This window comes from Lampetra planeri, chromosome 3 (assembly GCF_965212315.1).
Source record: "Lampetra planeri chromosome 3, kcLamPlan1.2.h2, whole genome shotgun sequence".
NCBI lineage: Eukaryota > Metazoa > Chordata > Hyperoartia > Petromyzontiformes > Petromyzontidae > Lampetra > Lampetra planeri.
Window position 1 is genome coordinate 26,137,567 of NC_136109.1, and position 12,058 is coordinate 26,149,624.

General features: G+C 52.8%; 1 protein-coding gene across 1 annotated transcript in view; it reads left to right on the forward strand.

Annotated features, from left to right (window-relative positions):
• Positions 1-5,740: 5,740 nt before the first annotated feature.
• The window catches only part of LOC144734787 (ras-specific guanine nucleotide-releasing factor 1-like), a 35,004-nt gene continuing 28,686 nt past the window's right edge, over positions 5,741-12,058 (forward strand). The window contains exons 1-2 of the mRNA XM_078617163.1: positions 5,741-6,238; positions 6,362-6,535. Of these exons, the coding sequence (XP_078473289.1) occupies positions 6,137-6,238; positions 6,362-6,535 (276 nt within the window). The 5' untranslated portion in view covers positions 5,741-6,136. The remainder of the gene's footprint in view (positions 6,239-6,361; positions 6,536-12,058) is intronic.

Consider the following 12,058-nt stretch of genomic DNA (forward strand, 5'->3'; position numbering starts at 1 on the left):
CATTACGTGTGCGTGCGTGCATGTGTGTGTACGTGTGTGTGTGTGTGCGTGCGGTGTGTGTGTGTGCGCGTGTGTGTGCGGTCGATATCCCTGTACCGGTATTAGTATTATTCCTACCAGCCCACCCCGCAGGGTCCTGTTAAAATAATACAAATAAAACATAATAAAATATTTTATTGTGTTTTAATTTTTAAAACATAATATTATTTTTAAAACATAATCAAATATTTTATTATGTTTTATTTTATTATTTCCCTTCTATGTGACTTTACCGAAAGAACCAAGAAGATGAATCCCTGCAGTCACGAAAGCTTTAAATCGAAATTTCACGGGAGGTTGTTTGACCATACTTCACCACGGCTGGTGAGGAGTGAGGTTCGGTGAAGGTTGGCTGGGATGCGGAGACGTCCAGAGACACTGCGGAGAGGCACCGCTGAGATCCTGGGTTTGAAATTTTCGTTTCAGCCACCCCTCGTCCCCCGCGTCGGCACCGCCCCACCAAAAACGAGAGCCAAACCAGCAGCCACTGCTGGCTTCGTTTTCAACAATTCGACGAAGCCCCCCCCCCCCTCCACTCACCGCTCCTCGTAGGGATGGGACGCCTGGGGCGACCCCCCCCCCCTTGCTCCCCCCCTCCCCCGAAGGCCCCCCCTCCCCATCCCATCCCATCCCACATTCGCTCTGGCACTGCTTTTGTGCAATAGCGCAACACAATGGCATCGCGCGAATCAACGCAGCTCGTGAGATATTTGAGTGATTTGAACTTAACGCGATGGATTGGAAAGAATGTCCTCTATTCAATGGGCCCTCTGTACACATTTAATCGAGTAAATGCGATTGCTGTTCTTAAGTGGGTCAGCCTTTATGCATTGACTCTCTATATCGCGACAGCCTATTTCTACAACAATAACAAGATTAATTCCAGCCATTCTCAATCTACAAATGTATGAAAGCCTCCCCAAGATGTGTCGGTTATGGAGCCCCCCCCCCGCCCATGCTTAGCCAGGCTGTGTCAGTGCGGATTGGGGAACGGATGGTTCTGGACCGGTTATGATATCCATCGCCACTGCAGGTGCTAGCTCCGTCCGTGGCCGGGAATCGAACTCTGGGGTCTCATCGCGTTGCACACTAACCGCCGTGCCACGGCTCCACAATTCTCTCGACTCGCTTATACGTGCGCTTCTGTGTGCGGGTGTGTTATGTCAGAACTTGTCCTTTGCTTCCATTAGGTCGACTTAGCCTTAAATGCATACCTGGACAAAGACGGACGATTTTAACAGGTGCTCGCTATCACCGCTTGCTCCAACAGTATATAGAAGCCCATGCGTGGAATAATGTGTGGATGTGTGTGTGTGTGAGAGATGGAGAGAAGTGATACGTCGAATATGGTAATCATAAGATCTTGGGGGGATGGAGCTGTCGTGGAAGAGACCTTCATCCGATAGTGGAAAGATAATAGCTCGATGACAATTGTATTGAAATGGTCTATTGTCAAGCATGGCTCACGCACGACGATCGTTTTGGGGTGTCTTACATCCAGTAATCCAGCAGTGGATAGATGATGATGATGGATGATGACAGCTGTCGGGTAGTTTTTGCTGGGTTGTTTGCGCGTGGGGGGTTTCAACGAGATGGTAACGTGGGAGCGCTCCGCGAGAACGGCAAGGCAAGATGATTTACATTTTGAAATGTTTACGTAGCTGCTGCTGTTGCTGCTACTGATGATGATGACGACGATGCCGCCGATGACGAATTGTAATTGGCGCACGTGAGATGCCGGTCCACGCGCGCGCACGTGGCCGCGCACGTGGTTGCTTGCGCGCGTTACGTAAGATTGGTGAATGTGTGAGCGAGCGAGCCCGGGTTGATGGTGACGGTGTTGGGGGGGGGGGAATCAGAGGATGGCGATGCGTCGGGTCAGACGTGGATCTACAAGAGTGGTTCTTAAACCTTTACTCAAGACTTGCACCCCTTTGGTTCTTAATCGTATTTTTTTCTGTAGTAATGTTAATACATACGTAGCTTTGATGAAACAAAGTAGGTGTACTTACATGCCCGTGCATAATTTGTGTTTTTTCGATGATATACATGACAAATTCCTGCGGGGGGAGCTGGTAGGAACGTTGGGTTGCTCGGTCAATGGCCAGGGTCAACGGCGGCGTGGTGTATTCCGAAAATATGCCCGACTGTGAGGGCGGGCACAAGCCGGCGTGAGTAGGTTAAACGTTGAGTTTTATAAGGGCACCACCGGGTGACCAGCCCCTCCCCACCCAGCCCCACCCCTCCCACCCCCCACCCAGCCCCACCCTCCCCACCCTTTCCACCCAGCCCCTTCCCACCTTCCCCACCCTCCTCTCCCCTCCCCTCCCAGCCCCACCCTCCCCACCCACCCAGCCCCTCCCCACCCTCCCCTCCCCACCCAGCCCCTCCCTGCACGACGGACACAATAATCCCCTGTGGGCTGGTGTAACCAGGATGTTCCTACCAGTAAAAACAAAATTTGGCCATGTATCGCACCACCAGAAATGGCATCTCGCACGCCCAGAGGATGCGTGCTCCCCAGGCAAAGAAGAACTACTGGTTTAGAAGAACCACTGGTTTAGACACTTCCCAAGGGAGTGCAAGAGAGGCGGCGGTGGGGGCAGGGAGGCTGGGGGGGGGGGGTCCCGAAATGTCAAGCTTTTAAAATATGTCCCTCCATTGATATCGGGCATGTACAATTAAATAGAGCCTTACATCAAAAAGGCAATCTATTGTATCTGGTGAATAGCGTTAACATAGCATTTCTCGGCGGGTGGAGGGGGGGGGGAGACCTCGCCCCCGCCCCCCACAGCCGAGAGACGTGACGACACGTGGCACGGCGCGCGGGTGTCACCTGGAAACCATGGCAACTGTGTCACCCGCATCACGTGACACCAGTGACGCGACATGCCGTTGTGGAAGCGCGTGGCACGTGCTGCATGGCGCCCGTAGGACACCTGGGATCGAGTCGAGAGACGGTCGCTGTCGATGGCGTTGCTTCCTTCTTAACCGAAGCACCAAATCACACAAACGCGGCGAGTTATTTTGTATCGACCCGGGAGCTCGACGATGACTGTCAGCTATCTCGGGATGAAGGTACAGTCGACGGTGCTTTTCGTTCGGGGAATTGTGGCAAGCGCAGCAGCAGTGATGGGGAATGAATAAACACGTGCTTTGAATGAGTGAAGGACGCGACTGATTTCATCGCCGACTTAATTCTGATTATCTCTACGCGTGGCCCAGTCGCCTCACGCGAGAACAGGCAGAGATATACCCCTGTGAAATGACGACCACGACGGTGATGATGATGTTGGTGTTGATGATTTTGAGTGACGACCAATAATTATGATATCGTATATCTATTATATCTAGTGATGGTGATGATGAGAACTGATCCGGAGTTGTTGCGTTTTTAGGTTAGGTCACGTGGTAGCTTCATGTCAAAATTCATGTCATTGGCATAACAGGGTCACGTGGCTCAACCGAAATTAACTATTGGTGATGATGATGATATCTTGTGATGAAGTTAAGGACCTCTTGACTGGCATTGATGAATAACCACGCACACGCAAAGTTGTAATCGCTGTGTGAATTATATTTGGTGGTTTGGTGAGGGACGAGGTGAGGGAGGTGGTGAGCGATGGGGGTATTTCTGTATGTTGAACTTCTTTCGCGCCGTACGTAGCCAACCGTGCTCTTTGGAAGTGCGGAGTTGCAGGTGAGGGGAGGTGGTGAGCGACCGGGGTGAGGGAGGTGGTGAGAAGAGGTGTAGAGGGATGGCGGTGATGTGGTGTGGGTTCGGGGTGACGGAGGTTTGGCGCGACGGAATAACACATTCCTGCCGAAGGAGCTGGTAGGAACGTTGGGTTGCTCGGTCAATGGCCAGGGTCAACGGCGGCGTGGTGTATTCCGCAAACATGGTCGACTGTGAGGGCTGGCACAAGCCGGCGTGAGTAGGTTAAACCTTGAGTTTTATAAGGGCACCACGGGGTGACCAGCCCCTCTCCACCCAGCCCCACCCCTCCCACCCCCCACCCAGCCCCACTCTCCCCATCCAGCTCCTCCCCACCCAGCCCCACCCCTCCGACCCCCCCACCCTGCCCCTCCCCACCTTCCCCTCTCCACCCAGCCCGACCCCTCCCATTTTTGGATGCACGACGGACGAACGGACACAATAATCCCCTGTGGGCTGGTGGAACCAGGTGGTTCCTACCAGTAACAGGTGGTGGTGAGGGAGGAGGTGAGCGATGGGGGGGGGGGGCGAAGGAGGTGGTGAGGGAGGTGGTGAGAGGCGAAGCTGGTGAGTGATGGAGCGAGGGAGGTGGTGAGCTGTGGGGCGAGAGGCGAAGCTGGTGAGTGATGGAGCGAAGGAGGTGGTGAGGGAGGTGGTGAGAGGCGAAGCTGGTGAGTGATGGAGCGAGGGAGGTGGTGAGCTGTGGGGCGAGAGGTGGGGAGTGAGGGATTGGTGCTGTTGGTGAGGGAGGGGTGGGCGTGAGGAATCTTGTGAATGATTTAGGAACGTGCACGAGTGAGCGACGAGGCTCGAGGGAACGAATGAACGAAGGAGAGAAGGGATTTTCCGAAGATCGGTTTCCCATCCCCTCCCTGCCCAGGTTCGTAGCGCAGCGCGCTCACCGCTACACTACCGCTCCCTCCTCCCCCACCCCCTACACGCCCGCACATTCTCCCTCCCTCCCTGTCGCTCTCCCTCTCTCTCCTGCACCCCCCCCCCCTCCTTTAGCTGAACACATCGATACGCAAGGAGCTCTCGTGCAGCTGGCGCCGGTGCGCAACGAATCCTCGCCGATTCCTCTCGATTAAAGCAGCAGCAGCATCAGCATCATCAGCAGCATCATCAGCAAGCAGCATCAGCAGCAATCATCATCATCAGCAGCATCAGCAAGCAGCAGCAGCGGCAGCAGCAGCAATCATCATCATCATCATCAGCAGCAGCATCATCAGCAGCAGCATCAGCAAGCATCATCAGCATCATCAGCAAGCAGCATCATCAGCAGCAAGCAGCAGCATCAGCAAGCAGCATCAGCAAGCAGCATCAGCAAGCAGCATCAGCAAGCAGCAATCATCATCAGCAGCAGCAGCAAGCATCAGCATAATCATAATCAGCAGCGCTCCGAGCTGACTATGAGCACCGCAGCAGCGCACAGAGCTGCTGTGCGCATGGCGGCGGAGGCGGAGACGCTGGATTTGACGCACATCGCTAAGCATTGATAGTGGGGGGCGCCAGGGATTGGTGGGGGTGCGGCGGCGGGGGGAGTGGGGGGGGGCGTAAAGGTGGGTTCACGGATCGCGTCTCGCACCGCACCTGGCGAGAAGAGAGCTCTCCGTGTCTCTCAATCTCTCTCCGTCCGTCTCCTTGTCTATCCGTGTGTCTGTGTCTCAGTGCCCCCCCCCCCGCCCCCCCGCCCCTGTACTGGGCTCAGCCTCTTGTCTCAGTTTCTCTCCGTCTTCCCTGTGCGGTATATATCCATCTGCGTGCGTCTCTCTCTCTCTCTCTCTTTCCAATGCTCGCTCTCTTGCTTTCTCTCTCTCGCTCTCTCTTGATATCTCTCTCTCTCTCTCACTCTGCCGTCTCTCCAGCGTCGTCGATCAGCTCCAATGAAAGCGACGCGCTCCTAACGAACGCCCGAAAAACATCGGTCTCATCGATTCCACGAGAGGAGACGACCACGCGTTCAAGCTGCGACATTCCCCGTGTATCACGCGCAGTGTTTATCATTACACGTACTATTTACATTCATCAGCACCACCGTCACCATCATCTTCGATATTGTTTATCAACGGCTCTATCATCTTCACCATCATCAGCAGCAGCGTCATAATCAACATCAGCACTAACAGCTGCAGCAACACTACAAGCGATATCATCGTTATTATCCACACACACTTTTACCATAAGCAACACCGGCATCACAATCAGCAGCAGCATCACCTAAGTCAACATCATCTAAATCTGCAGCAGCACCACCACCATCGCCACGATCATTGTTTTTTTATACACATGCTCTATCACCATAAGCAGCAGCTATAAATTCATCACCACCAGCATCATCATCATCATCTAACATCCTCAGCATCATCATCATCATCGGCGGGCATGCAGAAGCTATTGCATTACAATGACGAGCACATCATGCACGTGGCACGGGTGGCGCGCGTCGAAGGCTCGCGCCGCGGCTACCTCCGCGTCCGCCTCGCCGCCGGCGTCGGACCGGTGCTGCCCGCGCTGCCCGGACTGCCCGGGGTCTCGGCCGGCGGGCCCGGTGGGCCGGGTGGGCCAGACGGGCCCTTGGGAGCACCCGACGGGACGTGCCCGCAGCAGCAGGGCCCACGGCCGTGGCGAGCGGCGTGGTGCGCGCTCCACCAGAATCTGCTCTTCTGCTTCGAGAGCGAGGGTAGCGCGCGGCCTCACTCCGTCTTCCTCCTGGAGGACTCCGCGTGCGAGCGGCCTCACCGCTCGGGCCACGAGGAGGAGCAGGAGGAGGAAGACGGTCAGGTGCGAGCCTTGGAACGTCGAGCGTGTGTGTGTGTGCGTGTTTTAGATTAATTGTGTGCGTGTGTGAGAGAGAGAGTTTGTTGATGTGTGCGTAATATCGTCGTAATCATCATCAGCAGCAGAAGTCGTGCGAGTAGCAGCAGAACGGTGGTGATTGATCCGAACTGTGTTCATTATCATCAGCGGCAACAGCAGCAGCAGTAGTATCAGCAATAGCGTCGCTATCATCAGACGCAACAGCAGAAGCAGCGACATCCTCATCATCCTCAGTGGCAGCAGCAAGACCCACGACTATTATAATTACGTATATTCTTCATCATCATAATCGGCAGCAGTTGCGTCAACAGCGTCATTGTTATCAGCAGTACCATCATCATCATCATTGTTCACCACCATCAGCAGCAAAAACATAATCAGAGCAGCATTGTCAACAGCACCGTTATTATCATCCGTAGCAGCAGTAAGATCAACTGCAGCAACAACAGAAACAGCATTATCAGCTGAAGCAAAATAATCACCAGCCAGTGGTGGCATTATCGGTAGCAGCTTGATCAGCATCATTAGCAGAAGCAGCAACAACAGCATCATCAGCAACAACAGCATTATCATCATCAGCAGACACAGCATAACGCTGCATATGAAGAAGTCGTTTGCATCCTGCTCGGTACGAATCCGGAGAAAGCCCCAACACGCATACGAGAAAAGAGTACTCAATGATCCGCACAGACGGATTCACGAATCCCGCTCGCTGTAGCGCCATCTTCTGGTCACCTTGCGGCCCATCTGTAGTATATGCAAAGCATTGCAACCTCATACTGAGCTCACGGTCTGCATCGGGAAATGTTCGCGATGCCAGCAGTGTTTTAAATTTTACTTTCAACCAGAAAATGCCTCACCGAGTCTCGAGAGTGTGGAATCAATGCATTTATTTTTTTTAGATGTTTTGGCCAATTATTTTATTTGTTCTTCATCTCGGAGGAAGCCGAAGAAACCTCGCACAGAGCCTCGCCACGCATCCGAGGGGGGGGTGGGGGGGGAGAAGCCCAAAATTAAATAAATATATAAAATGGTTATGGGTCTGCAACTGAGTGGCCGCCAGAGAGGACGTAGCCTGGCGTGGAGATGGAGCGATGGAATCAGCTTGTATGCAGGTGCTCGGTGATTATAATCACATGGCAGGACCGTGAGAGTCGGCGAAGGCGAAGGGAGGGAGTCCGTCATCGATGCATTATTGGATTGATCATCGCTCCCGCTGCTTGATAACTGATGATGGGCATGCTGTGTAATACTACAGCTCCGATTAGCACGGTTGGTTGCGTATGGTGCGAAAGAAGTTCAGCGTACAGCACTAATCGTGGTGGTGGGTGTGTGTGGTGGATCCCACGCCGCGTGCGGGGACTACAAGGGTGAAGTATGGCTTAAAATGGAGGTGGTTATCACGAGATGTCATCACCGTTTGATGTCGATGTAACGAGGGAAGAGTACAAACGAGCGTGCCGATAGAGCGACGAGAAGTCTGCATCAGCAGCAGCAGGGTAATCAGCAGCATTGTTATCATCTGCAGCAGATTCAGTATCACCTACAGCACCATAATTATCATCATCATCAGCATCATTATGATAAACAATCTTCAAAAGCATCAGTAGCTCCACCTGTAACGCCATTCCCATAATCATGAATATTATCAACAATCTTTGTCATCAACGGCATTATGATCATTATTAACCACGTAATTGTAACGTTTGAATCGTATTGACTTGATGTCGCCATAACCATCACCACTATTACCATAATCACACCAACCATTATCATTATAATTTACACCACCACTACCACCACCGTCTCTATCACAATCACAAACAACGATACCAACATCGGCGTCGCTAACACGACCACCACACTACCAACATCATCCTAATCAGAATCAGTGACCATCGGCATCATCACTATTACCATCTTCAGCATCAAGACCATTATTGGCATCACCACTACCACCACCATCAGCAGCATCATCACCATCATCAACATCACCGCCATCAGCAGCAGCAGCATCACCACCATCATCATCGACATCACCACGATCACCACTACCACCACCATCAGCAACATCACCACCATCAGCAGCATCACCACCATCATCATCGACATCACCACGCTCACCACTACCACCATCAGCAGCATCACCACCATCATCATCGACATCACCACGCTCACCACTACCACCACGACCATCACCACTACCACCACCATCAGCAGCATCATCACCATCATCAACATCACCGCCATCAGCAGCAGCAGCATCACCATCATCATCGACATCACCACGATCACCACTACCACCACCACCATCAGCAACATCACCACCATCAGCATCATCACCTCTGCTGTGGTCAGCGTGCTCGCCACTGGGTGCGGTTTTCTAGGAATTTCCGCAGCCACAAAGAATTTTATTGGTTAACTAAACCACAGCGGCTGTTTACAACAAAACCAAAACCCACCCGTGACGTCTTGGAAAATAATAATAATATTATTCGTGTGTAGGTGCGAGATAAATTATCATACTGCAGCATCGTGAGAAGTGGCTGCGTGCGCTTGGGGAGGCCTTCATCCAGCAGTGGATTGATCAAACAATAGAAACGTGTTAAAAAAAAAAAACCAGCCATTTGCACATTATGCCAAAAAAATTACGACGAGCATTTCCTTAACAAATGCATTCTGGTCCTTCTTGTCTTAGATCAACATCAACATGCATCGGAGCAAATGTGACTCCGGCTGAGTGATGCATTGAATAGACGACGGTGGATCGGTTCCATGTCCAGTAGGACTCATCAGCACAGCATAGTCACATCCGCACTGCGATGGGCTTTGTCGTCGTCATTTTACGTAGCTGCATCAAACTTCACAGCTCATCGGATTCCTCCAGTCTAAATGAAGATCATGAAGTCTTTCTCTCTCTCCTGGCTAACCAAAGGACGTAAAGAAACTCGTCGTTAGTCCACGTACGCCAGGAGAGCGTACTCGGACTCGGTTCAAATACGAATTAAGCCGTTATTCGCTTCACGCGCCTGATGATTGCTAAACGCGCGCCACCTGCCGTGGATATCGCTGCTTAATTGTAATTCAATAATTAGCCGAGATATGCATGTCCTTTTGTGTTCTGTCCCCCCCCCCCCCACAGCTGTGTCCCTCCAGTTATTGTTGTTGTTGTTTGGAAACCTGTTGTGAGAACGTTTGTTTTGCTCATTTTGCAGCAGTCTTTGTTGACTTGTATAATTATCTCCTGTAGTTTAGTCTCACGGCTGTTTTGCTGACGATAAGACCTTCTACTCTAAGACCTTTTTGGGGGGCGCCGTGGTGGCGATGATGTGAACTCCCTCGCCTGGTATGCAGGAGGTCGTGGGTTCGATCCCAACGCTGACACCTGCTGCTTATTAGGAGTTTGAATGCTCTCCCCCGTGGTAGCCTGGATTTTAATCTGGCTCCTCCTCCGGTTGTCGCCTCTACATTTAGAAGCACGCTTTTGGAGTATTTCGCCGTGAAAAACGTCCACGTCATAAGCCGCCACTTCGTTGAGCTCTAATCTGTGACAAGGTCGCTTCTGAAAATGAGCTATGTCGCTCTGCGTGGGCCTTCTTGCATGGTAAAATTAAAGAAATTGTTTTACATAGTAAATATGTTACCCCTGACGCACCACGAGAAAGAGGAGTAGAGTGAATGGAAGCAGAGACAGGAAGGGAAGAGGGGAAGGAGGAATGCCGGGACGGACGTTCCCGAGACGGACAAAGAGGAGAGAAGACAGCTCGAGATGAGCAACAAGGGAGCCTGGAGGAGGAGGATGAGCAGCGGTGGTGCAGGGAGAGGATGATGGTGATGAGAGGGGAGAGACGAGAGGGAGAATGAAGCTATGAGCTGCATGGCGCAACGTCTGTTTTTACAGGGGGCGGAGAGAGGGGGTGGGGAGGGTTTATAGTGGGGGTGGCCAGACACAAGTCACGTGATTTATTTTTAAATTATTTTAAGATAAAATTCACGGAAGGCTCCAGTTGATTTAGAAATAGTGTCGACATCTTCTCATTATAATGGGTCATATTGGTCGCAAAAACAAACAAAAAAAGAGCCCTCCGTGTTAAACTGGCGGTGCGCGCGAGTCAAAACACGCGAGCCAATTCGAACGAGACGGAGCCACGACGGCGGAGAGCGGAGCGAAACGACTCCAATCGAGATCGCGACCACGTGCAATGCAATGGCGAGTGGTGGGAGAATTGTTGCACGCCGAGAGAGGGAGGGAGAGAGGGCTTGGGGGATGTCTGCACGCGGAGGGAACGCCACAGATTGGGTTGCCTGCCACCCACATGCGACCTCGTTTCCTCCTTGTTCGTGTGTGTGGGGTTTGTTTTTTTGCGCCATCTTGCCCGTGGTCTTCCCCCAGCGCCATCGCCCACGGTACTTCTTAATTTAGCAGCGTGCTTCGTGCCGCTGAGCGTGGCTTGCCACATGCCCCCACACACACCCCCCCCTCCTCTTTCCAACTCTCACGTTCATCCAGTAGCAATGGGACGTGGGGCCCCTTACGTTTTGGTAAACATAGAAAAGACAAAGATCCCCCGTACATCCTTATCAGCATTTGGGACAAGTGCTGTTATCGAGCAGCACCGAAAAAGGCCGGCACGCGACGCACGGTGGGGTTGGGTGGCCAGCACCACGCCCGGCCGCCTTTGTGTCCCGAGTGGCGAAGTGTTTACACACCGCACTAGGGTACTCATTGGAGCCTGAGTCGACCTAGGGGAGGCCCAGAACCGGTTCAGATAATCGTCACTGACGTTGGTGACCGCGAGCGGGTATCGAACTCAGCGCCACCATAGGACTGCACTTTGCACACACACACAGACCTCCGTCACTTCTGTCACTGCAAGAGGGCCCTGATTAGTGACAGACGAGACTGAGCGATTTACAATTAGCAGAAAGAGAGAGAGGGGGGGGGGTTGCCAGGTCCATCATATTCCTTGAACATTTCCAGCGACGGGATTCATGATCGTCTGCGGGTCGTTTCGAAGCGGTGAAAGTGCCAATGCGCTCCGTGTGGGCCCGCAGGGCGCACGGAACAAAACTTGCGAGGCCGGCTACAAGCCCGCGGGGCCGTAGGGACTCGCCCACTGCTCGCCCGGGGGGACACGAAACGTCGGAGATGTTCGTCTGTTCCCTCTGTGCGCGCCGCGCTAATCGTTCAAGCAGAATTGACGCGATGCTATTTATTCCCAACAGCTCCGCTACGCACCCCTCCCCCCGCCCACTCCATATCCACCACCACCACCCCTCCCCCCCAATATTCTCAAGTCACCCATGGTGGATAATTAATAGTCGGGATTGATGACTGCCTGCCTGCCTAACCACCAACCCCTACTACCAGACTAACCTCGTATGTAACCCCCCCCCTCTCCCATCACCCCCGCTCCCTCTCTCTCCTCCACACTCCACCTCCCACACGAACGCCCCCCGCCTTTTTTTGACTCGGGTGGCTGTGAC